Raw genomic sequence first — 18,923 nt, 5'->3', positions numbered from 1 at the left:
TTTTTTTCTGATATCTTCCGAGCTCGATGAAGGTTCCTCTACTGTAGTCTCAGTATGACGAGTTCTGTCTCACACAGAGCGACGATCGCGACTTCCCGGCCCTCAAGTTCGACTCCAGCAAGACCCATGACTGCACCACTACCGGCATCGCCCACCTTCAGCACCATCTGCTTGCCTTTCGTCTGCTTGTCGGCAGGTGCAAAGTAGACAAACATATTCCCGCTGCCAGTCCGCGGTTTTGAATCGGACGAAGATGTCGACAGGATGGCCGGCGCATCGATGGCGAGAGCGAACTCGTCCCGGTGATGATATGCAAAACGCGTATCTCTTTTCGTCGCGAGCACGAAGGCGAGCGCGGGGAACGTCGATCTGTGGGTCCACTGGTATGACTCAGGGGATTTGTCTGATGGAGGCTCGAAGAGAAGTCCATCGACGTCGTGCTTGATGGTCATCGACTGCGAGAAATTTGATGGCGAGGCGATAGGAAGCGAACTGGTGAGCAGCGAATACGGCAGAGTTGGGTGCGGCGTGACGATTCTGGGTGTCTCGTGTGCGGATCCTCCGTTCGCTGCTGGCTCGATCCAGCTCAGTACAATCGGTCTCCCTGTGTCGGCGTCAACTTCGACGTCCATCTCATCGCCCATCAGGCTCGTTGGTACACCGTGCCCCAGCCCCTCGGCCGAATGCGATGTTCCGCCTTCCATGATTCCCCTTGTCCACTTCTCCATGTCTTCCGAGATCTTGGCCAACTCCGAAGGATCGACCGTTTCGGGCACTTCTTCGTAATCCCACTCTGGGTTCAGCTCTTCGATCTTGGCATGCTCGCTTGCCCTGTCTGCGGTCTGCGTCGTAGCGAATACGTCGGTCCACTTGGTTCCAGCATGTTGCTTTTCCAGGTGCAGCGTCAAAATTCCGAAGTTCGAGTCTCTGCCCTCAGCTTCTCGGTCGAATGTCCACACGGAAGTGTGGGGATCGATCTCGGCCCACCACTTCTTGTGACTAACATGAGGGAGGGTGAATGTGTCGATTTGATTCAATAAAGCAGCCGCGGGAGAAGCGATGTGGAGAGTGAGATACAGGCGAGAAAACGTTATTCGAATCGACGAAGTCGGAGTCGCAGTGGGAATAGGGAAAGCGACGGTCAGAGAGTCCTTGTCTTGTGACCATGAGAATGGGGGAGGTTTCGGCGCCAGTGGGGAGCTGGAGGAAGCGGAAGGATCGCCATCTGCCATCGACTTGGGACTGTGCAGCACCATGGGCTCGGCAGATTGAGTATCGTGTTTTGTTGTTTGCTTTGTTGCAAGCGGCGAGGACGAAGCGACTAGGTATCTCCCGCGTGCTGAGTCGAATTGAACGAGAGCTGGCAGGTCTGCCCCCTGAGCGGTCCATCGGGGCTCGAACTCGCTTCGACCCTGCAGGTCTGCTGGAAAGTGTATGGTGAAATATTCGAAATTGGTTGACGTCGAGATCCTTAGTCTCGAGCTGGCAGCGCCTAACTTTGGCTGGTCCGTGTATTGCAGGTCTGCACCTTCTGCAGGCCTTGGATCCTTGGTCGTGACGCTCAGCAAGGCGGCAACTTCAGAGCTGTCTGAACCCACCAGATCGGCGCGATGAAGGTGTAGAGGCCGCCGGGCGAGAGTCGAGGATGAACCGATCGACAGACTCGCCCTAATCACGCCTTTCAAGATGGCTGGCTCAACGGAGACGAAATGTAGCGTATACATGCCGTCGGAGATGAGCCATAGAGACGATGTGAAAGCTACCGCCCGTGGGTACTCTGGGGCTAAATGCGAGTCAGGCGAGCATGATGGGAGCGTGACAACGTCGAAGAAGGAAGGTTGCGCAGTCTGTACAAGCCCGTATCAGCTCTGATATAGTCGGGTATGCAATGACCTCCGTACCTTGGGATCAATCCTTGCTGCCTTGACACTGCCATTGCTTTCAATCCAAACTATTTCCCCTTCTATGCCCAGAGACAGGTGATTGTGTTTGGCCCTATGCTGCGCTTGTGTGGGTCCTAACAGAACACTGTTGGGCAAGCTCTGCGTCTGGAACGGCGTATCGAGCTTGTAAGATCTCGAGGGAGATGAACCACTCGGCAGCTCCAACTTGTAGCTCTCGAACTTTGGTTGGAGCAGCGATCGCGTCGGTGTGAACGAGAGCTTGTCGGGTGAGGGTGGAGGACCTCGATGCATGGTGGGTGCCTCGAGAGATAATGCTCGAACAGAATTCGGCGGCGCGTCGCGGGGCCTTCGCAATTTCGCCGGCCTGATCGCGAAGAATCTAAGATGCCAATACCGTAAAAGTGCGAACTCTCGCAAAGCAAAGCGATTCAGGTTCCACGTTGCAATCAGAACGCAGGGTCGACTCCGACAACCCGCTTGTACAACTCGGTCAATTCGTATGCGCTAGCTCTGAACCAGCGCACACGGATGGCTTTTCTCGCCGTGAGCCTTGTAGTCGGGTCCGGGTTCATCATGCAGCTCAAGAGGGTACGCACTGTTTGTAATCGAACAAGGTGAATAAGACGACTGTATACATCGTTCCGAGGCGGTTCGTACCTTCGATATCGTAGCTTCCAAAGCTCAAGCGAGGCAATCCAACTTCTCCCTCAACGATTCCCACACACAGTCTGTGCTCGTGCGAGTCCGCTTCCATTTCGCCAGCGACAGACATTCCGAACAAATCGTTACTCCCAGGTTGAGCCATCTGCTGGGTCGGCTCGAAAGGGTGTCTCCCGGTCAGAAGAAACGAAAGCAAGACGCCCTGTCGCCATGACGGTGCAAGAATCCATCACACAAGTCGCTCTCAGCTTCGGTTGAAAGTCTGTCCCTGGTGGAAAGTGCGCGCACCGTAGACCAGACGTCCGCAAGCTTGCCATCGTAGCCTGTAATGTCCATAGAAGCTGCTCAGCCAAGGGGGACGCCGCGAGTCTTGCAGAAGTGATCTACCCTGGTATCGAGAACGGCGCAACAGTTGTTCCGGTGCCATGTAGCTGAGGGTACCTCTGAGAGAACGAAAGTCACGGTCGGCAAGAGTCGCTTGGCCGAAATCTGCCAGTTGAATCTTTGGAAATGGCTGGGAGCTCGAAACGATCACGTTCTCGAGCTGGACGAAGCAGCAAGAGGGATCAGACTCCTTCGATTGCGGGTCTCGGTGAAGACGAAACTTGCTTTGACGTCTCTGTGAGCAATCCCCATCTCTTCATGCAGGTAGACCAAAGCTTGAAGTACTTGAAAGCTGATCCATTTCGCTAAGGTCCGGGCCAGCAAGTCAGTCGATTATTTCTCGTCAGATAGGCGGACATCGGGTGATCCCACCTTGAGGAGCGTCGAGCCGGCCCCGCGCGACGAGGTAGGAGAAGAGATCGCCGCCGGACAGCCTGTTCTCCTGGAGGCATCAGCCAGCTCCCAACCATGTGCTGTTGTAGCTCACAACTCGAGGAAGATATAGCTGTGGTCAGGGAACGAACAAGATCAGTGATCGCTCCCTTGGCAAGGGTAGTATGTCTACCGGCTGGCATCGCATCTTCCTCAAAGACAACGTCTTTGACTTTGTTGATGTTTGGCTGCAGGGAGAGGTTGCACACATGCGCTCAAGCGTCAGTGCATGAATCACGGGTTGGGAGAGACATCTGAGCTGGGCACGTGTGAGGCTCTCTTCAAGATTCCGACTTCTCGTCGTACGCAATCCAACCGCTGACTCTCGACTGCGTTCGTGAGTATCCTTTTGCATGCAACTTGCGTGAACGACTGTGTAATAGCGTCGAGACCACTACGTGTGTTAGCTCGACCGAAACGCGCAACGTGCGCAGGCGGCTAACCTTGAGCTGGAAGGCCAAGGACACGATTGCAAATGCGCCGGAGCCTAGTGATTGCGACAGCACCAAGTAGCTTCCGACTTGGGTCGAGACTTTTCCTGGGACAACATCGGTCTTCGATCCAGCGAGAGCGGTCTTGCCTCGGCGCTGAAAGAATCGAAAGAGGTGACGGCCGATCCTACGATGCGAACACGTGCGCACAAGCACAACAAGGTCAAAAGCTTGGCTAGAGGGCCTCTGGGACCTTTAAGATAGAGACACGGGAGCTGTACTCGATTCGGTCTCCGTCACAGAGGATGACCGAGGTCTTTGTGAGAATCCGGTCGTTGTGCAAGGTGCCGTTCGAAGAGACGTCTTCGAGGCAGACGAGTGTCTCGCCTGTATCAATCACGAGCTGAGCAGGATGTCGCGATCAGCAATTTGCATAGGATCTGCAGCCCAGCGGGATCACACAACCGAGTAGAGCCTCGCGTGCGTCTCGGAGACCGAACGATCGTCGATGCAGAAGTCATTGTCGCGGGACCGTCCGATCACGAACGCACAGTCATTCTGCAGGATCAGAGCTGGATCCGGACGCGTCGGCGGTCGACTAACCATGCGCGCTCCGCACCGCAGGAGAACTGACCTCGCTTGCCATGGAGGACATCGTTCGTGACGAGCCGCGCACACTCGTTCGGCGCGTAACTTGGCAATTCTGAGCTATCGTAAGCTGAGTTGTGCCGTTTGCTTGAAGGAGCGATCACCGCAGACACGCGCGAGTCAGGGTGGGAGATTTCAGATGCATCGAGAACACGCTTGCGAGGGTTGAACGGAACCATCTGGTTTGTAGAGAGGGCACCCGTCGAAGCAACGGAACAGAGTGAAGCAATGTCAAAGATGAGACCTCAGCCGCCGGCGCGCAAGATGATTAACGCATAATTTCCGCGCACAGGCTCGCTCCGTCTCATCCCGCCTCGTGAACCCGCAGAACGCATACAGGAGCTCGCAGCAAGCTACGACATGAGCAATCACACGAGCGACTTTGACTCTCTTCTCGACCTCGAGTCGCAATTCTATGCAGCTGGCTACGACTCTGGGCTCCCTCACGGCAAGCTGCACGGGCTCTTTGAGGGTCGGGAGCTCGGCAGGGAGAAGAGCTGGGAGCTGTGGGAAGAGATTGGCTACTACGAGGGCATGGCGAGGCTGTGGAAGGTGATTCTCACGAAACAAGGGAAAGGTTCAACCAGGTGAGCTCACTTGTACCCTGGGCCAGGCCGGCGGGCTCATATGCTGACGATGTATATCCGCTGCCAGATCCATGCAAGCGCTGGATCAAATCCTTGCGCTCGCTGCAGCATTCCCCGCCTCGAACGATTCCTCCCTGCTCGAATCTGCATCGGATTCCGACCAACTCGACATCACGGCGCAGCTGACAACACTGAGAGCCAAGTACAAGACAGTCTGCGCGACTCTCGGAGTCCGATCGCGGATGGCGGTTAGCTCTGGCTCGGGAACGACCTCGTCGAGCGCCGAAGGTAACGATCTCAAGCAAATGGGTATGAGCCTCTAGATCAAGTTCTATCAGCGCTCGATGCGCTTTACCTCGACCACAAGGCTCACGCCACCACCAGGTTAGCTCTCGCGATGACACTGTTCTCAACAAGCAACCCACTGAAGCCCTATTATTTCTTTCGATTCTGGCAAGCCCTTCGGCTTCAGCACCATTCGTCGTCGCACAAGGTGACCGATGTCAAATCCGAAATCCGGCTCTGCGTAGATGCGGAAGCAAGAACGGAATGATCTGGAATGAGCATAGCTCGATTGCATAGTCTGTCAATCAGAAGCGTTATTCCCTATCGCCGACCATTCCTACCTTGCCGCTACGCTTGATCCTCTCGCCGACTCCTCCCTGTCCGGAGAAGACGCCCTTCTCGACATCGCGCATGAATCGAGGGCCCGTGCCATCTCCAGCTCGGCCTCGCTCCCGCAGCATCTTGTCCTCTTTCTCCTTCTCGGCTGCGTCGAACGCCTCCATCGCGGTCAACCGTGCAGCCCGCGAGGTCGAGAGGCTTGCCGCCGAAGATTGCATGGCCGCGAGACGCGCTTCGACAGCTGCTTGGCGAGCTTCCTCTTCTTCTCGTGTGGGTCCCGCAGGCGGTGGCGGTGGTGGAGCACGAGTCGAATTCCGATAGCCGTTGTTCCTGTCGTTGCTGAAGCTGGAGGATCGACGAGCGTCGTGAGGCGGGGGAGAGCGTCGACGGTCTGAGAAACCGTTGTTTGGTCGAGGCGGTGGCGAGGCCCGATGCGACAGACGATCATGATATCGTGAATTGTGGGTCTCGTCGCGAGAGGACGCCTCGCGATCACCATATCGTGATGCAGAGCCGTTCGTGCGGTAGCTTCCTCCATCCGATCGTCTCGGTGAACGCGACCTCGACCGCGAGCGGTAATCGGGCGACGTCTTCCTGCTGCTTCGGTGATGCCGATCTCGGTCATAACTGTCTTCTCGTGACCGCCTCGAGCCGTGTTTCGCTCGGTCGCGGTCGCGGTGTCGATCTTCCCGGTCTGCTCGCCTCGCTTCGCGCCGTGCCCTTCGCTCCTCTTTGGTTTCGCCGTCCCTCGAGCTACTCGATGTCTGACCTGCTTTCGCTGCGCGCAACTCTTTCAAACGCTTCGGGTCTTTGAGCATCTTTTCGTACTGCAGCTGTTCCTGACGTTTGATCGCGAGCAGCGGGTCTTCGCGGATTTTGGCGGCAGTGTCTCTCGCCGTGTTGGCGGTGGTGGACGCGGTGAAAGTGCCACCAGGCGCGTTCGCAGTGTTGCTGTCGGCCATGAGCTGGTTCGCGAATAAAGAGTCATGTCAGCTCTAATGAGAGGTACTGCCTGATCCTGATGATCGCTTACCTTTTCTTCGTTCCCTTTGAGCAGCTTGTCGACGCGTTTCTTGCCGAGCAAGTAGGCTTCGAGCTCCTCTGCGTTCGGACCGTTGCCTTCGGCAGGTGCAGCGTACAGCCACTCGACCCTCTCTTCGCGTTTGCCGCCGCCTGCTTCGGCTTGAAGCCGCTGTAGTTCCTGCACGGCACGCTCCTGTTCGAGTTCTTTCTGCAACTGCTGCACCTTCTTGCGTTCGGCGAGGGCTTCTTGCTCCTTCTTCCAAACACGTTCCTGGTAAAGTGGGACAATGCTGTCAGCCCGATGTACTGGGTTCTCTTGCTGATGGACAAGCTCACTTGATTGTGAAACGTGCCCGTGTGCCAGGCTACATTCAGGATACGGTGACCCGCGAGAGTTAGCAGGGAATTCGATATGTGCAAGAGAGCCCGCGAGCGGCCTGACGACTCACACTTCTTCATGTTGAGATCTCCACCACCCATGTTGACTGTTTGAGGCTATGGCCTGCGTGAGTGAAGGGGGAAAGGAGCGGACGGCGACAAGGTGGAGCAGCGGAGGCCGTTCAACGATCGAGGAATACGTCGGACGCTGTTCGGTTGTTTCTTGTTTCGGAGCTTGGAGCTTGCTGTCGAGCACAAGAGTCGCTGTGGTAAGAAGGAGGACAGTCGGGTGAGTTTCACTCGGGACGAGTCACATCATCACTTGTCGACACCATCCGATCGCCTCGAGTCGACACATCGCTGCATGAGAGATCTGATCACAGTCACTGACCTCGAGCTACGTACTTCAGTTCTCGACGTCGACCACTGGCAGCGCTCGTTCAAGGAACAACCCCTCGTCTGCACGCTCGAGATCCGAACCGACGTCGATTCTGAAGCCCAACAGGACAACTTGCTCCAAGACTCGCTCAACTACGGCACCGTCACCAAGGCGATCGAGGCTCACGTCGAAGCGCTACGAGCTCGGCCCGAGACCGCACCCGCCCTTGCGCTCGAAGTACTCGCCGAGGAGCTCGCCAAGGTCGTCCTCTTCCAGGCGAACGCCCCGAACGTGCAGCTTGAGCTGCGACGACCGCGTGCACTCCTCACAGCAGACTCTATCGGAGTCTCGATCTATCGCGACCGCACCCACTACTCGCACTGCCCGCGCGCGGTCCCGCAGCTCGAGCAACACGTCCTCCTCGACGACTGCGACTCTCTCGCTCGAGACATCTTCTTCGTACGAGGCCTGAGACGGTACATCATCATCGGCCTCAACCCGTGCGAGCGCGTCGACGAGCAACAAGTCGTAGTCGATCTCGAATTCTTCGCCGACGAGCACAACATGCGCCTCTCGAACGGTGCTCGCGCCGGATGGGCAGGCTGGAGAAGTATGGTCAAGCAGCTCGAGCACGTGAGTGACGCTTGCGCTCTGACCCGGTACCCCCTTGCTGAGCTTGCGCCGTCCCCGTTTAGCACCTGTCAACATCTGCACCACTCACCATCGAACTCATCACGACAGCACTCGCTCGCATGATCACGGCACCTCCTCCCGCATCTGCATCGCCACCCACCTGGGACGTACCGCGAGCGACCGTTCGAGTCGCGAAACCTGTCGCACTCATGTTTGCCCAACATCCCTCGGTGCAAGTGACCCGCTCGCGTTCAGACTTCTACCCCGCGTGCAGTCGCACACGCTCTCATTCGACCCTCGCCAAGCCTGCGTTGACCCACGTCGCCTTTATCGGAATCGGGACCAACATTGGCAATCGAGTCAAGAATTTCTCCGATGCCCTTCAGCGACTGCATGAGCTTGGTCGAGGCCAGGTCAATGTAGTGGATACCAGCTTTCTGTACGAGAGCGATGCCATGTACCACGAAGACCAGGATCGATTCCTCAACGCAGCAATCAAGGCGAGTCGCTCTCGCTTACTTGCACGCGTGAACCTCTGGCTGATACGTATTCGCGTGCAGGTAGAGACATCACTTGAGCCCCTCGCGCTTCTCGAGATCTTGAAACAAGTCGAGGCAAGCCTGGGAAGGGATTTCACAACTTTCCGTAATGGTCCTCGCATCATCGATCTCGACCTACTCTTGTACAATGACTCGACTTTCGAGTCGCACGCGAGTCAAGGCGAAAGCGACAGATGGCTCAAGATTCCGCACCAATCGATTCAGGAAAGAGAATTCGTGCTGAGGCCACTGGTTGAGTGCGTGCACACTGTGACCAGCTACGAGACTAGTCGAGGCTGACATGCTCGGCACGTTTTAGCATTGCTCCGACTCATCGACATCCGTCGACGTCACACACTCTCTCCTCTCACCTCGCTTCTCTGCTGCGCACGACTCGCTCAACTGTGCATCGGGTTCTACCTCTCTCGCCTCGGGCGGTGTTTCCCTACACTCGCCCATCTGCGGTTCCCTGTGCTGCTTCTGCCGATCGCACCCTCCTCATGTCCATCGTGAATACGACACCCGATTCGTTCTCGGACGGAGGCGCGAACGCTACTCTGCCTGTCGCAGCCTCGTCCTGCCTGTCGCACCTGTCTCGCGGCGCCGACATCCTCGACATCGGAGGCATGTCCACACGGCCTGGAGCTGCCGATGTCACGCCCGAGGAGGAACTCTCTCGTGTGATCCCGCTCATTGAAACGCTGCGGGCAAAGCACAGGCGGCAGGAGCCGATATCCGTCGACACGTTCAGACCGGTCGTCGCGCGCGCAGCGATTGAAGCGGGAGCGACGTTGATCAACGACGTGCACGGCGGGCGAGAAGACGGGATGCTGCAAACGATGAAAGATCTCGGCGTACCCGTTGTCTTGATGCACTCGAGAGGCGACTCACAGACGATGACCCAATTAACAGACTACGGTACTGCTGGGGTCGTGGCAGGGGTGCGACAGGAGATGGAAGCCATGGTTCTGCGTGCCCTGCAAGCCGGAATCTCGCGTTGGAACATCATCCTCGACCCGGGCATCGGTTTCGCCAAAGCAGCACAGCAGAACTTTACACTCCTACGGCACCTCGACCAACTCTTCTCCGAATCGACCCTTCTACGTGAGTTTCCGGTGCTCGTCGGATTGTCGAGGAAGAAGTTCCTGGGCCCGACACTCGATGCAACCAGCAGAGTCTACGCAACTGCAGCGGGAGTGACGGCCAGCATTGCAAGCGGGAGATGTGAGATCGCTCGGGTGCACGACACCGAAGATATCCGGCAAGCGATTAGCGTAGCGGATGCAATCTATCGGACGCCGGCGCAAGAGCAGTGCACGGAGAAAGAGTCGGGAGCTTGTTGAGCAAGCGCAGGTTTGGTCTAGATAGCTCGAAAATTGGTAATATTACCGAATATCCACTGTCGGAACTCGTCTGTGTCTGTGCCGAGTGAGGTGTCACCAGAGCCCGGGTCGCGCATTGTGTAAGGCGGCTAAGGCCGCGGCGCGCAGCGCGCGCAATATTCGCGGTTTCCGGGCAAGTCCCGTTCCTCGTCCACGTCTCCTTCGCAACCCTCAACACCGCTGCGACCATGGTACGGAGTACAATCATCGCGCGCGCTACCGATGGTAAGGCCGGACAGTCGGCCCCTGGACTCCCGTTTCGACGGGACGCGCCACGAATCATCGGCTCATCTCTGAAATGCTCTCTCCACTACAGGTCTCCCTCTTGCAGCCTCGAATGATGACGACGAACAAGTGAGTTGCATCCCGGTAAACCTATGTGTTCTGAAGAGACGCAAACAATCGTCAAGATATGGCTATTTTGCTGGTGAAGATTGCGCTCTTATAGGCCCTGCGGCCATCCTTGGCTGATGAAGCAAGGCGACAAGGCTATCGGTCTCCGTGCCAAATGATATCATATCGCCGAAGCTCGCCCAGGACAATGCTGACCTACTATTCGTCGTCTTTGAATCTTCGCAGGACCAGAGCAAACTGCCCGAATACAAACAGCAAGCCAAGCTTATTTTTCGACGCCTGACACCGCAGTCGGAGCCGCGCTGCTCGATCGAGAGCGGCGCGTGTACCCTACAGTGAGTTCATCTTCCTGCGAGACCCCGCTGTATCGCGACTGATCGCTTCTCGCCTCTTGTCAGCTACTTGATCTCGGATTCGATCGTTTACTTGACGATCGCTGATCGGTCGTATCCCCGCAAGCTCGCCTTTTCATATCTTTCGGAACTTTCGAACGAATTCACGCGCTCCTATCCTCCCGAGATGTCGCTCAAGGCTGGATTGCGACCATACGCCTTCGTCAAGTTTGACACGTTTATACAACGCACTAAGCGGCTGTACCTCGATCCGCGGGGAGCTGAAGCGTCGGGAAAGGGAACCGGAGTCGCGAGCGGGCTCGAGCAGCTGAACGAGGATCTGCAGGATGTGACGCGCATCATGACGAAGAACATGGAAGACCTTCTGTGGAGAGGAGACAGCCTCGATCGGATGAGCACGATGAGCTCGAGTCTCCGGGATGAGAGTCTCAAGTACAGAAAGGCGGCGAAGAAGATCAATACGGACGCTTTGATCAGAAAATGGGCTCCAGTCGGCATCGCCGGTCTCCTCTTCTTTGTGTTCGTGTATTACCGCTTCTGTAAGTCTCACATCACTTCCGTCTCGGGATGCTGTGGTCAAGGCTCAGATGTCGTTCGAGCGCTCTAACAGGGTAATTGTCGCTTGCGCGATTCTCGCGGCTAGTTGTTGTGTGCCTCTGTCGTCGATAACCACTGTGAAATAGTCTTTATACCCTTCGAGCGACTTGCGCCTGCTCTAGTCGCAAAGCTCAAATCCATTGCCGATACCGTGGAATATGAATCCCGCACATGCATGCATTGATGCGCAAAGTTGGCGCAAATGTCGAGCGTCAATCCGAAGTTACGGGCGTACCAGACTCCCACCTTCAACAGACAGCAGAACCAACAGTAGCGTCATCGTCATCCGTCTTCCTCTGCCGCAAGTCGCGCAGCTGTGAGCGCTCATCCGCAAGGCCGCGCCGAATCCCGATCATTCAACCTTGCGCCGCAGTTCAACTTCACGCTCATTCTCATCCGGATCAAAGCGCGTCTCGCGCACGTCGTAGCCCTGAAAGGGTACGACCTGCGACTAGCGACGGTGTGTAAGCACCTTTCCCTCATACTTGTCCGAGACGCGCCGCGTTGTTGATTGATTTGAATCGCTCGCCCTGCAGCTGGTGCAGCGCTCTCTCTGAACGTGCGATCTGTGGGGCCCTCGAATGACGCAGCACTCGCTACGGCGTCGAATCAAGCCGCTTCCGAGCCGATCAGTCTCCAATCCCGGCGCCCGGTCCGCTTCACCGACCATGCCAGGTAGCCATTCGCCAGCTGCTTCTGCTCGCCGCCACTCGCTCGACTACATGGATAGTGCGCCAGAGCTCGTCAAACGTCGTCGTCGACTGCCGTCGATCAGGGCGCTTCGGGACAGAATACAGGCGTTCGCATCTGGCGGGAAGAAGATTGCGCTTCGTTGGGACAGAGCCACAGAACCGATCGAACGTGCGCATGTGCCGGATGGAAGCGCAGAGACAGCAACTACCGGGTCTATGACTCAAGGTCGGGAGAACGTGGCGAGAGGATGGAAAAGTGGTCGAAGGGGACAGGGCGGCATGGTCAAAAGCGTCAGCATGCCAGCAATAGGTGCACTCATCAGCCAGGATGAGGCGTATCACCCGCCTCTTCCGGCGTTGCAAGCGCATCTCTCTGTTGACACCCTTCTCGCAAACGCCACGTCGACCTCACCTCCGCGCGGAAGTCCCGCTGGCTCCAAGTCTCGAATGTCGACTCTCGCGTTATCGCTACGACGTCCGCAGACTTCTGAGAATATTTCGCCCATGTCGCAGCCGCTCCCTGTCTTCAATCGGATCTCTTCCGACTTCACTCGACCAAAGGAGGCTCCGCCATTGTCCAGCCTCCGGTCTCCCCAAATCCGCGGGAACCGGATGTCGAAGGCTCTTCGCAATTCGGAATTCCTCCCCACCGCCCCGCTTGCCTTCGTCGAAAGTCCGGCCGGCCTCCTAGTGCGAAGTCGTTCCGCTGCGGCCTGTCTCGGACAATTGTCCGATCCGAAGAGCTCTTCCCGTTTCGTGAGCTCGAATAAATCAACCCATCCATCTTTGATGCGTGTTCCGGAAGACCTTCCGAATCTCCTCGCTGGCGGCCAAGATCAACCCTTTCGGCGGAGGCATTCGGTTTCACCAGATCTTCCGATCCCTGGTTCGGCTTTGGCTGATGTTACGCCAGACCGTACGGAGGACGAGCACGAATTCCCTCGTTCACGCTCGATCTCGAGCGATCTAGAGAATCCGGTATGCAAGGTTTCGCACGGCAGTATGTTCATCGACCACCACGGTCTATGCATGTGCCGAAGCAACAGCGGAAGGTCGACACTGCGGAGTGCGTCCGATTCGCAAGAAGTGACCCAAATTCAAACCTCTACATTCGGTTTAGGCGGCGGGCTGGTCGAAGAGGCGACACGCGCTGGTGGCTATGCAGCGAGGCTCGCCGAACTGGTGGCGCTCAGAACACCCGTAAGTAGGAGCCTGTCGCCACTCCGACGGTACGAGCCGAAGATGTAGCTGACCCCGGTTGCACACGCCAGTCGCGCCTCACCTTCACACCCGAACATGCTTCACCCACTCTTTCAACAAATTCGCCTGGTGCTGAGCATCCTTTCCGACTTTCGACGTATCTCGACTATTGGCCATTGACAGAGATCTCTCACGAGCGCGCTGTCGATTTCGAAGAAGCCCCTCTGCAAGCGATGATAGGCAACAACTCTAGTGAACCCGTCGCAGACCCATCAGTCATCCACGGCGACAGTCTCGCAATTGCACGAATGGAGCGAGAAATCGCCAAAATGGAGAACGAGCGAAGGCTGGCTGGAACGCCGCCTTCGCTCGTCGGCGATGAAGGCTACTCCGAAACATCCACGGTCTCTCCAGTGATCTCCCGTACTTTTTCCACCTTCGCTCGCACTACCTGCGAAGCAGATTCGCCGTCGTCTGCGAAGCTTATAACGCCACAATCTTCGAGAAAATGGAGTATCGTCGAGGTAGAAGACGCTTACAACCGTATGAAGCAAATATTGGGGATGTCGAATGCTTCAAAGGCTTCGGATTCGAGCGGCTTCGACGGCTACAAGGAAGCAACTTCTGAGCGGGACCCCCTTGAAAAGCCTGATACGCCAGCCCTCAAGGGCATTGGAGTGGGGATCCCGAATGTCGAGGTACTGCGGAGCACGAGGGTAAACGATGTCTTTCTCGATCACAGGTGAGTTGCATTCGGCCAGCTTCGGTTGCAATAGAGTGCGGACTGACTCGTGAATGACTCTGAGTATCGGTCAGCGTTCATCCTGAAAGCGACTGCCCTTCCCTGTTCCCGATAGTCCTACCACCACGATCGGTCTCGCTGCAGCCATTGCTACATCAGCCTGGCTCGAATCCCGTCATCAGTGATGCCGATCCAGACGACGCAGAGCGCGTGGCCGAACAGATCCATCGCAGTCCCAAGCGGCATGCATTGAGTCGGGAATCGCCATCGCCGCTTGCGAAGCACGTTGCGCCCCCTTCGGTCGGCCCCATTGACAACGCATCAGGCGACATGACTCGGCTTGCCCAAACTCGACCTGCCGCGTTAGGTCGCCTGAGTAGTCCTCGTCGCTTGGTTCTCCCGTCTCGTGTACGCTCCAGGACCTCGACCGACGATTCCTACCTTGATTGCGGGCAGCAAAGCGAGCAAATGAAGGCAAGATCATTCGCAGCGAATGCGCGGCCTGTTCCTTCCCTCGAACATCCCAACAGTATTCGCGCTGCCGAGAGCAAGCCTCTCGGAGATCGTGCACTTGCACAAGGACAGATCAGGGCAAAGAGTGGACATCGTCTCGGAAAAACTACTGGCGAGACCTCTCCGAGCCACGCAAGTATTCGGCCGTTTCTTAGCGCGAGTCGACGTGCTCGACAGGCGGACGTATCGCCCGAGACGTGGTTTCCGACCACACCTGGTCGGACACAAAATACAGATCGACTGGAGACATACCGCACAAGCAGTGCTTTCGAATCTACGACAGCAGAGGAAGAAGGGAGCGAGATCACCTCGTCAAGTACATTGGGTCCCGAGCCGTCCGAGATTCGTAGAATGGAGAAGCTCGAGATATATTTCAAGTAAGTCTTACCTTGCAATAGATGCCTTCGTCAAGAGGCTGACGTTACCGGCACAGATATACGGACGTGAAGGCTGAGCTTCAGAAGGCTGAGCTCGAACGCGATGCATTGTTCGAGGCGCTGTGCGAGACTCGACAAACATTATCAGACGTAAGGCGTCAAAGAGATGCCTTTGAGGCAGCGCTGAGGGAGTACCGCTACCCTGCGGTAGATGGCACACAAGTGAGAACGATCTTTATCAGAACACTCGCTCGGAACCGGACAAGCGGCTAATCTGGGAGATGAGCAGCATCTCGGCTTTGCGCAAGGCGAAGAGCAAAGTGCGGCCGGCGGTCTTGCTGCTGGTCTGTTGGCTTGGCAGACGCAAGCGCAGGAGGCCCTCGCAGAACTGCAAATCTCAAAAGAAGCTATCGCCAAGCTCGAAGTGGAGAACTCGATCATGGCAGACACGCTTCGACAAACGCGCTGCGTGACGGAGGCTGTGGCCGTACAGCTGAGCCCGCCAGGCTCACCAACGCTCACAGTCGCCCACATGGAACCTTCAACCATTGCATCCGATCTTGAAGTCTCTCCGAGCAAACGGAAGGATCGGGAAGTCTCCACAAACAAACGGAAGCAACGCAAAATTTCGGATCATTCTAGCTCGTCCTCGACAGGGGTTTTCGATCAATTCGAAAAATCTTTTGGAGAATCTCCCCTGATGCAGCAGAGCCATTTCGGATGTGTTTCCCCGACGGGAAGTGACGCGAGTCCGACAAAAGCACGACAATCGCAAATTACACTGCCGCTGGTGGACGACACAGGTCTTTCCTCGACCATATTGGCGCAGCGTCGCACATCGAGGACGTCAGGACGCTCGTCTGCGACCGAAGACCTCTCGTTCGAATCGCTGTCTTCGGCATACGAAGGCGATCTCAGAGGGTTGAAGAAGCGGGATCAGGCATTCTTGGAGAACTTGGCTCTCGGCATCCCAAGGGAGGTGCTAGACAGTCATTACGAGGATTTAACACGACACATCGTGTAACTGTGAAAATAACTGCCGACAAGCCTGGAAGACAGCTCAATCGAGAGTAGGTACAACGTTGGAAAAGCTCCATTACGACAGATAAGCCTAGTCTTTCTTGGCAAAATCGTTTGACTTGAAGCCGGTGATCCCGCTAGATCCGGCTGCATCGGGAGTGCTCGCGAACACTTTCTGCAGCAGTAAGGCGAGGCCGATCCAGCTCGTTAGTACGAGAAAGAACGTAATGAACGGATGCGCGAGAGCGGTCGAGAAGAGCGCCGCAGTCGACCTGACAAGGGCCTGTAGCAGTAATGGAATATTAGGCCTAGCCACGGTGCTACTGGTGCTGAGCCGTTCGCGCAAGCTTACCTTGGATCTCCTCGCGATGAATCCGTCCGAGGAAACTCCGGGAAGCGAACCAGTCTGGATCCCTTCTCTGATCAGGTCATAAACAGAAGAGTCGGTCAACCGTAAGGGCGCGCCAGCCAGGTCATTCTTCCAGTAAACCCGTTCCTGAATCATCGACATTCAGCGGGAAGCAGAGCCAGGGAGGTGAACATGGAGACGCTCACATAGGGATCAGACACGAGTAGCACCGGGCCGTCAAAAGCTCCCATCTTGACGTCATAGCTGCTCCTCGACCATGGTGCCCATCGATCTCCATCTACCCATGCCCAAACAACCTGCCTGGAGGCAGCGCGCTGTCCAAGCGCATTCCACCCTTTCGACAGAGCCTGGAACTGCGCTAAAGTCGCGTCGAAGCTTCCTTGCAGCCCTTTCTTCGACAAGAAGCCGAGTACGACCAGAGGCGCTGAAGGATAGCTATCTTCAGGAAAGAGAGTGCCGTAGTTGCTACCGTCCAGTTCCGACACGATAGGCAGTTTCGCTCCTCGCAGCCAATTCCGCGTCTTCTCGGCCCGCATACGCTTCGTGAGCGGCTTGGAGGGGAGTGCAAAGCTTGCGTCGGGGGTAACCGACGAAGACTTGAAGACGAAGAACGTGGGAGGGGACGCATTGTCGAAAGATAGGAGAGAAGCGAGCTCGTGGGAACTCGAGGCATAGAATGGTGTCGAGCCCATCTGCGATTTGGCCGCTTCTCGAGCGAGTGCCTGGCATCGAATTCCGGCGTTAGTGAGGAGAAGATGATATGACCGCTGACTCTGCTCACAAGATCTTCTTGGTCACTACCTTCGCGGAAAAGCAGCAGGACAATGACGGCATCTTCCTTGACAGCATTCTCAAGCTGGAACGGACTATGGATAGGCTTGATCGTCGTACTGCGTGTGTTTAGGAAATTATTAGCTCAGCTAAAACCAGCAAGAGAGGCGCCATTGCAGACTTGCGAAGCGATAGTCTTGAGCGCCCAGTCGTGCATAGCTGTCTTTTCCCGCTTGCCGTGGTACTCGACTGCAGCTCCACGATTGTAGCTGCACATGTTGCCATCAAAGCGTGAGTGGTGTTCATGGCTTCCTGAACGAGACGATTGGGCTACGTACAACATCAAGGTAGGATATGCTTGTACTCGGGCTTTGCGACATACTCCTTTATTCTCTGGAACATCACAGTCCATCTCGTAGACATGGACTTTCGATTCGAGTGAGGTTGCGAGCGATTTCCAATCTGGTTAAATACGTATTTGCCAAGATGGAGCCGGTCAGTGTCCAACTAGTGCCAGAGAGCGTTGCTAAGGCAGTGGCGATCTTACGGGGAGCGAGTTTCTGGCAGTGTCCACACCTAGGCAAGGCAAATCGAATTATGAGTCCATGGCTGGATATGACGAGCTATTCGAGAACGTTGAACGAGACATACCAGGGGGCAAAAAACTTGACGAAACTTGGTCCCGCATCGGAATCCATTAAACGATCAGCGTCCTCGGGCGTGAGTTGCTTGACTGTTCCATCGGGGATGCCTCGACTCTTGTCCCAGACAGAAATCGACTCGTCTTCTCCTGCTGACCGCTTGAACTCGGGCTGTTGCGTGAGAAGCATCGGGGATGGAAGTGGTAGCCCTGATGAGGATGAAGGGTGGCGGGACGATGCTTCTTGTGGCGAGATCGCTCCGAATTTGGCCGGTGCCGCTGCGTTCGGCGTCTCTTGCAGCAAGGTGTTTTCTGTAGGCACTTCGTTTAGGCTGCCAGGCCTATCTTCTTCGCTTTCTCCGGTATCAACGATGTGCAGCCCAGGCAATCTGACCTTCTCGGCTCCTTTCGCAGGTCTGAGTCTGCTCTTGCTTGGCGAGTCCGATTCGACTTGCGGGTCTTCCGAAACCTCCTTGGCCGAATCTGTCTGCGGCTCCGCCCTCCAGTTCCTCTCTACGTACTGTGCCAGCTCGTCGACACTCCTTTTGTCGACAAACTCCTCCTTGAACTTCCCGTCCTCGTAGAGAAAGATCGATGGATAGTATTTGACCTCGTGCTGGTGACAGAGATCGCCGTTCGAGGCACAGTCGACCTGAGCGAAATTGAAATCGTGGAGCGGAGCAGCTAGGGAGTACATCTCGACCACTGTTATGCAGCGACGATTTGGGTGTCATGAGCTCAATACGACGGAACGCTCGTCAAAACGCTCACATTCTTTCCACTTGGGTGCGAAAGCTCTGCAATGTGAGCAGTAAGGCGAGTAATGCTCAACCAACCTGAAGCGCCAGCAATCATGTGAGCTGTTGTGTCATGCTACCACTACCACCCATAGCAGATTACGGCTTCTGGCTCAAGGACGGAAATCGGACGAACCAGATACCCTTGCTCGTCATCCCCCAAGAAGACTCATCTAGTCCCTCTCCAGCTAGCTCGATCGGCGCTGCAGCTGTCGCAACTGCAGCAGCCGCTAGAAGCGAGAGCCAGAATCGTCGCATGAATGCGTATCGGCTGTGTTGGCGCGCCCTTTGACTGGAGGTACGTGAGTTTCAAGGCTGGGCGATCGTGTCTGCCGGAGGTCAGTTGGCCAGATCGCTTTCGACTGGCGAGTCGCGTTGACTGAGTGTAGTCGGAAGGCCTGGTAGCGCAAGACACGCGCGAGGTAAGGTTAACCTAACGCGGCTGTGCTTCTCATTATTATGACAGCTCGAATGCAGTACTGCGCGCGGCACG

The 18,923-nt window shown here is 56.2% G+C and overlaps 6 protein-coding genes across 6 annotated transcripts; 3 read left to right on the top strand and 3 right to left on the bottom strand.

Moving 5' to 3' along the window:
- Window positions 1-38: 38 nt before the first annotated feature.
- On the bottom strand, window positions 39-2,195 carry JCM15063_002636 (uncharacterized protein; the record flags this gene model as incomplete). The annotated part of the gene is made up of 2 exons (XM_076680635.1): window positions 39-1,847; window positions 1,902-2,195. The coding sequence occupies 2 exons, from the start codon at window positions 2,193-2,195 to the stop codon at window positions 39-41; spliced, it is 2,103 nt and encodes a 700-aa protein (XP_076532211.1).
- A 2,624-nt stretch (window positions 2,196-4,819) lies between these two features.
- On the top strand, window positions 4,820-5,369 carry LTO1 (ribosome biosynthesis protein LTO1; the record flags this gene model as incomplete). The annotated part of the gene is made up of 2 exons (XM_076680634.1): window positions 4,820-5,046; window positions 5,114-5,369. The coding sequence occupies 2 exons, from the start codon at window positions 4,820-4,822 to the stop codon at window positions 5,367-5,369; spliced, it is 483 nt and encodes a 160-aa protein (XP_076532210.1).
- Window positions 5,370-5,645: 276 nt separating this feature from the next.
- On the bottom strand, window positions 5,646-7,173 carry CWC25 (U2-type spliceosomal complex subunit CWC25; the record flags this gene model as incomplete). Its single annotated transcript, XM_076680633.1, has 4 exons — window positions 5,646-6,635; window positions 6,704-6,964; window positions 7,030-7,058; window positions 7,143-7,173. The coding sequence occupies 4 exons, from the start codon at window positions 7,171-7,173 to the stop codon at window positions 5,646-5,648; spliced, it is 1,311 nt and encodes a 436-aa protein (XP_076532209.1).
- A 262-nt stretch (window positions 7,174-7,435) lies between these two features.
- Window positions 7,436-9,965, top strand: FOL1 (trifunctional dihydropteroate synthetase/dihydrohydroxymethylpterin pyrophosphokinase/dihydroneopterin aldolase FOL1; the record flags this gene model as incomplete). Its single annotated transcript, XM_076680632.1, has 4 exons — window positions 7,436-8,083; window positions 8,146-8,583; window positions 8,644-8,879; window positions 8,942-9,965. 4 exons carry the CDS (start codon window positions 7,436-7,438, stop codon window positions 9,963-9,965), a joined length of 2,346 nt encoding a protein of 781 aa, XP_076532208.1.
- Window positions 9,966-10,192: 227 nt separating this feature from the next.
- Window positions 10,193-15,856, top strand: JCM15063_002632 (synaptobrevin family protein; the record flags this gene model as incomplete). The annotated part of the gene is made up of 8 exons (XM_076680631.1): window positions 10,193-10,229; window positions 10,321-10,358; window positions 10,584-10,693; window positions 10,757-11,250; window positions 13,121-13,200; window positions 13,272-13,942; window positions 14,017-14,318; window positions 15,075-15,856. 8 exons carry the CDS (start codon window positions 10,193-10,195, stop codon window positions 15,854-15,856), a joined length of 2,514 nt encoding a protein of 837 aa, XP_076532207.1.
- Window positions 15,857-15,943: 87 nt separating this feature from the next.
- JCM15063_002631 (uncharacterized protein) lies at window positions 15,944-18,688 on the bottom strand (the record flags this gene model as incomplete). The annotated part of the gene is made up of 10 exons (XM_076680630.1): window positions 15,944-16,135; window positions 16,205-16,348; window positions 16,408-16,944; window positions 17,004-17,112; window positions 17,179-17,262; window positions 17,332-17,455; window positions 17,541-17,569; window positions 17,645-18,338; window positions 18,405-18,469; window positions 18,567-18,688. The coding sequence occupies 10 exons, from the start codon at window positions 18,686-18,688 to the stop codon at window positions 15,944-15,946; spliced, it is 2,100 nt and encodes a 699-aa protein (XP_076532206.1).
- Between the last annotated feature and the right edge of the window lie 235 nt (window positions 18,689-18,923).

The sequence above is a fragment of the Sporobolomyces koalae genome (assembly GCF_050403365.1).
Source record: "Sporobolomyces koalae JCM15063 DNA, S_koalae_JCM15063T_v1_ctg42, whole genome shotgun sequence".
NCBI lineage: Eukaryota > Fungi > Basidiomycota > Microbotryomycetes > Sporidiobolales > Sporidiobolaceae > Sporobolomyces > Sporobolomyces koalae.
Note: the sequence above shows the minus strand (reverse complement) of the source record. Positions and strands in the feature narration are given on the sequence as shown.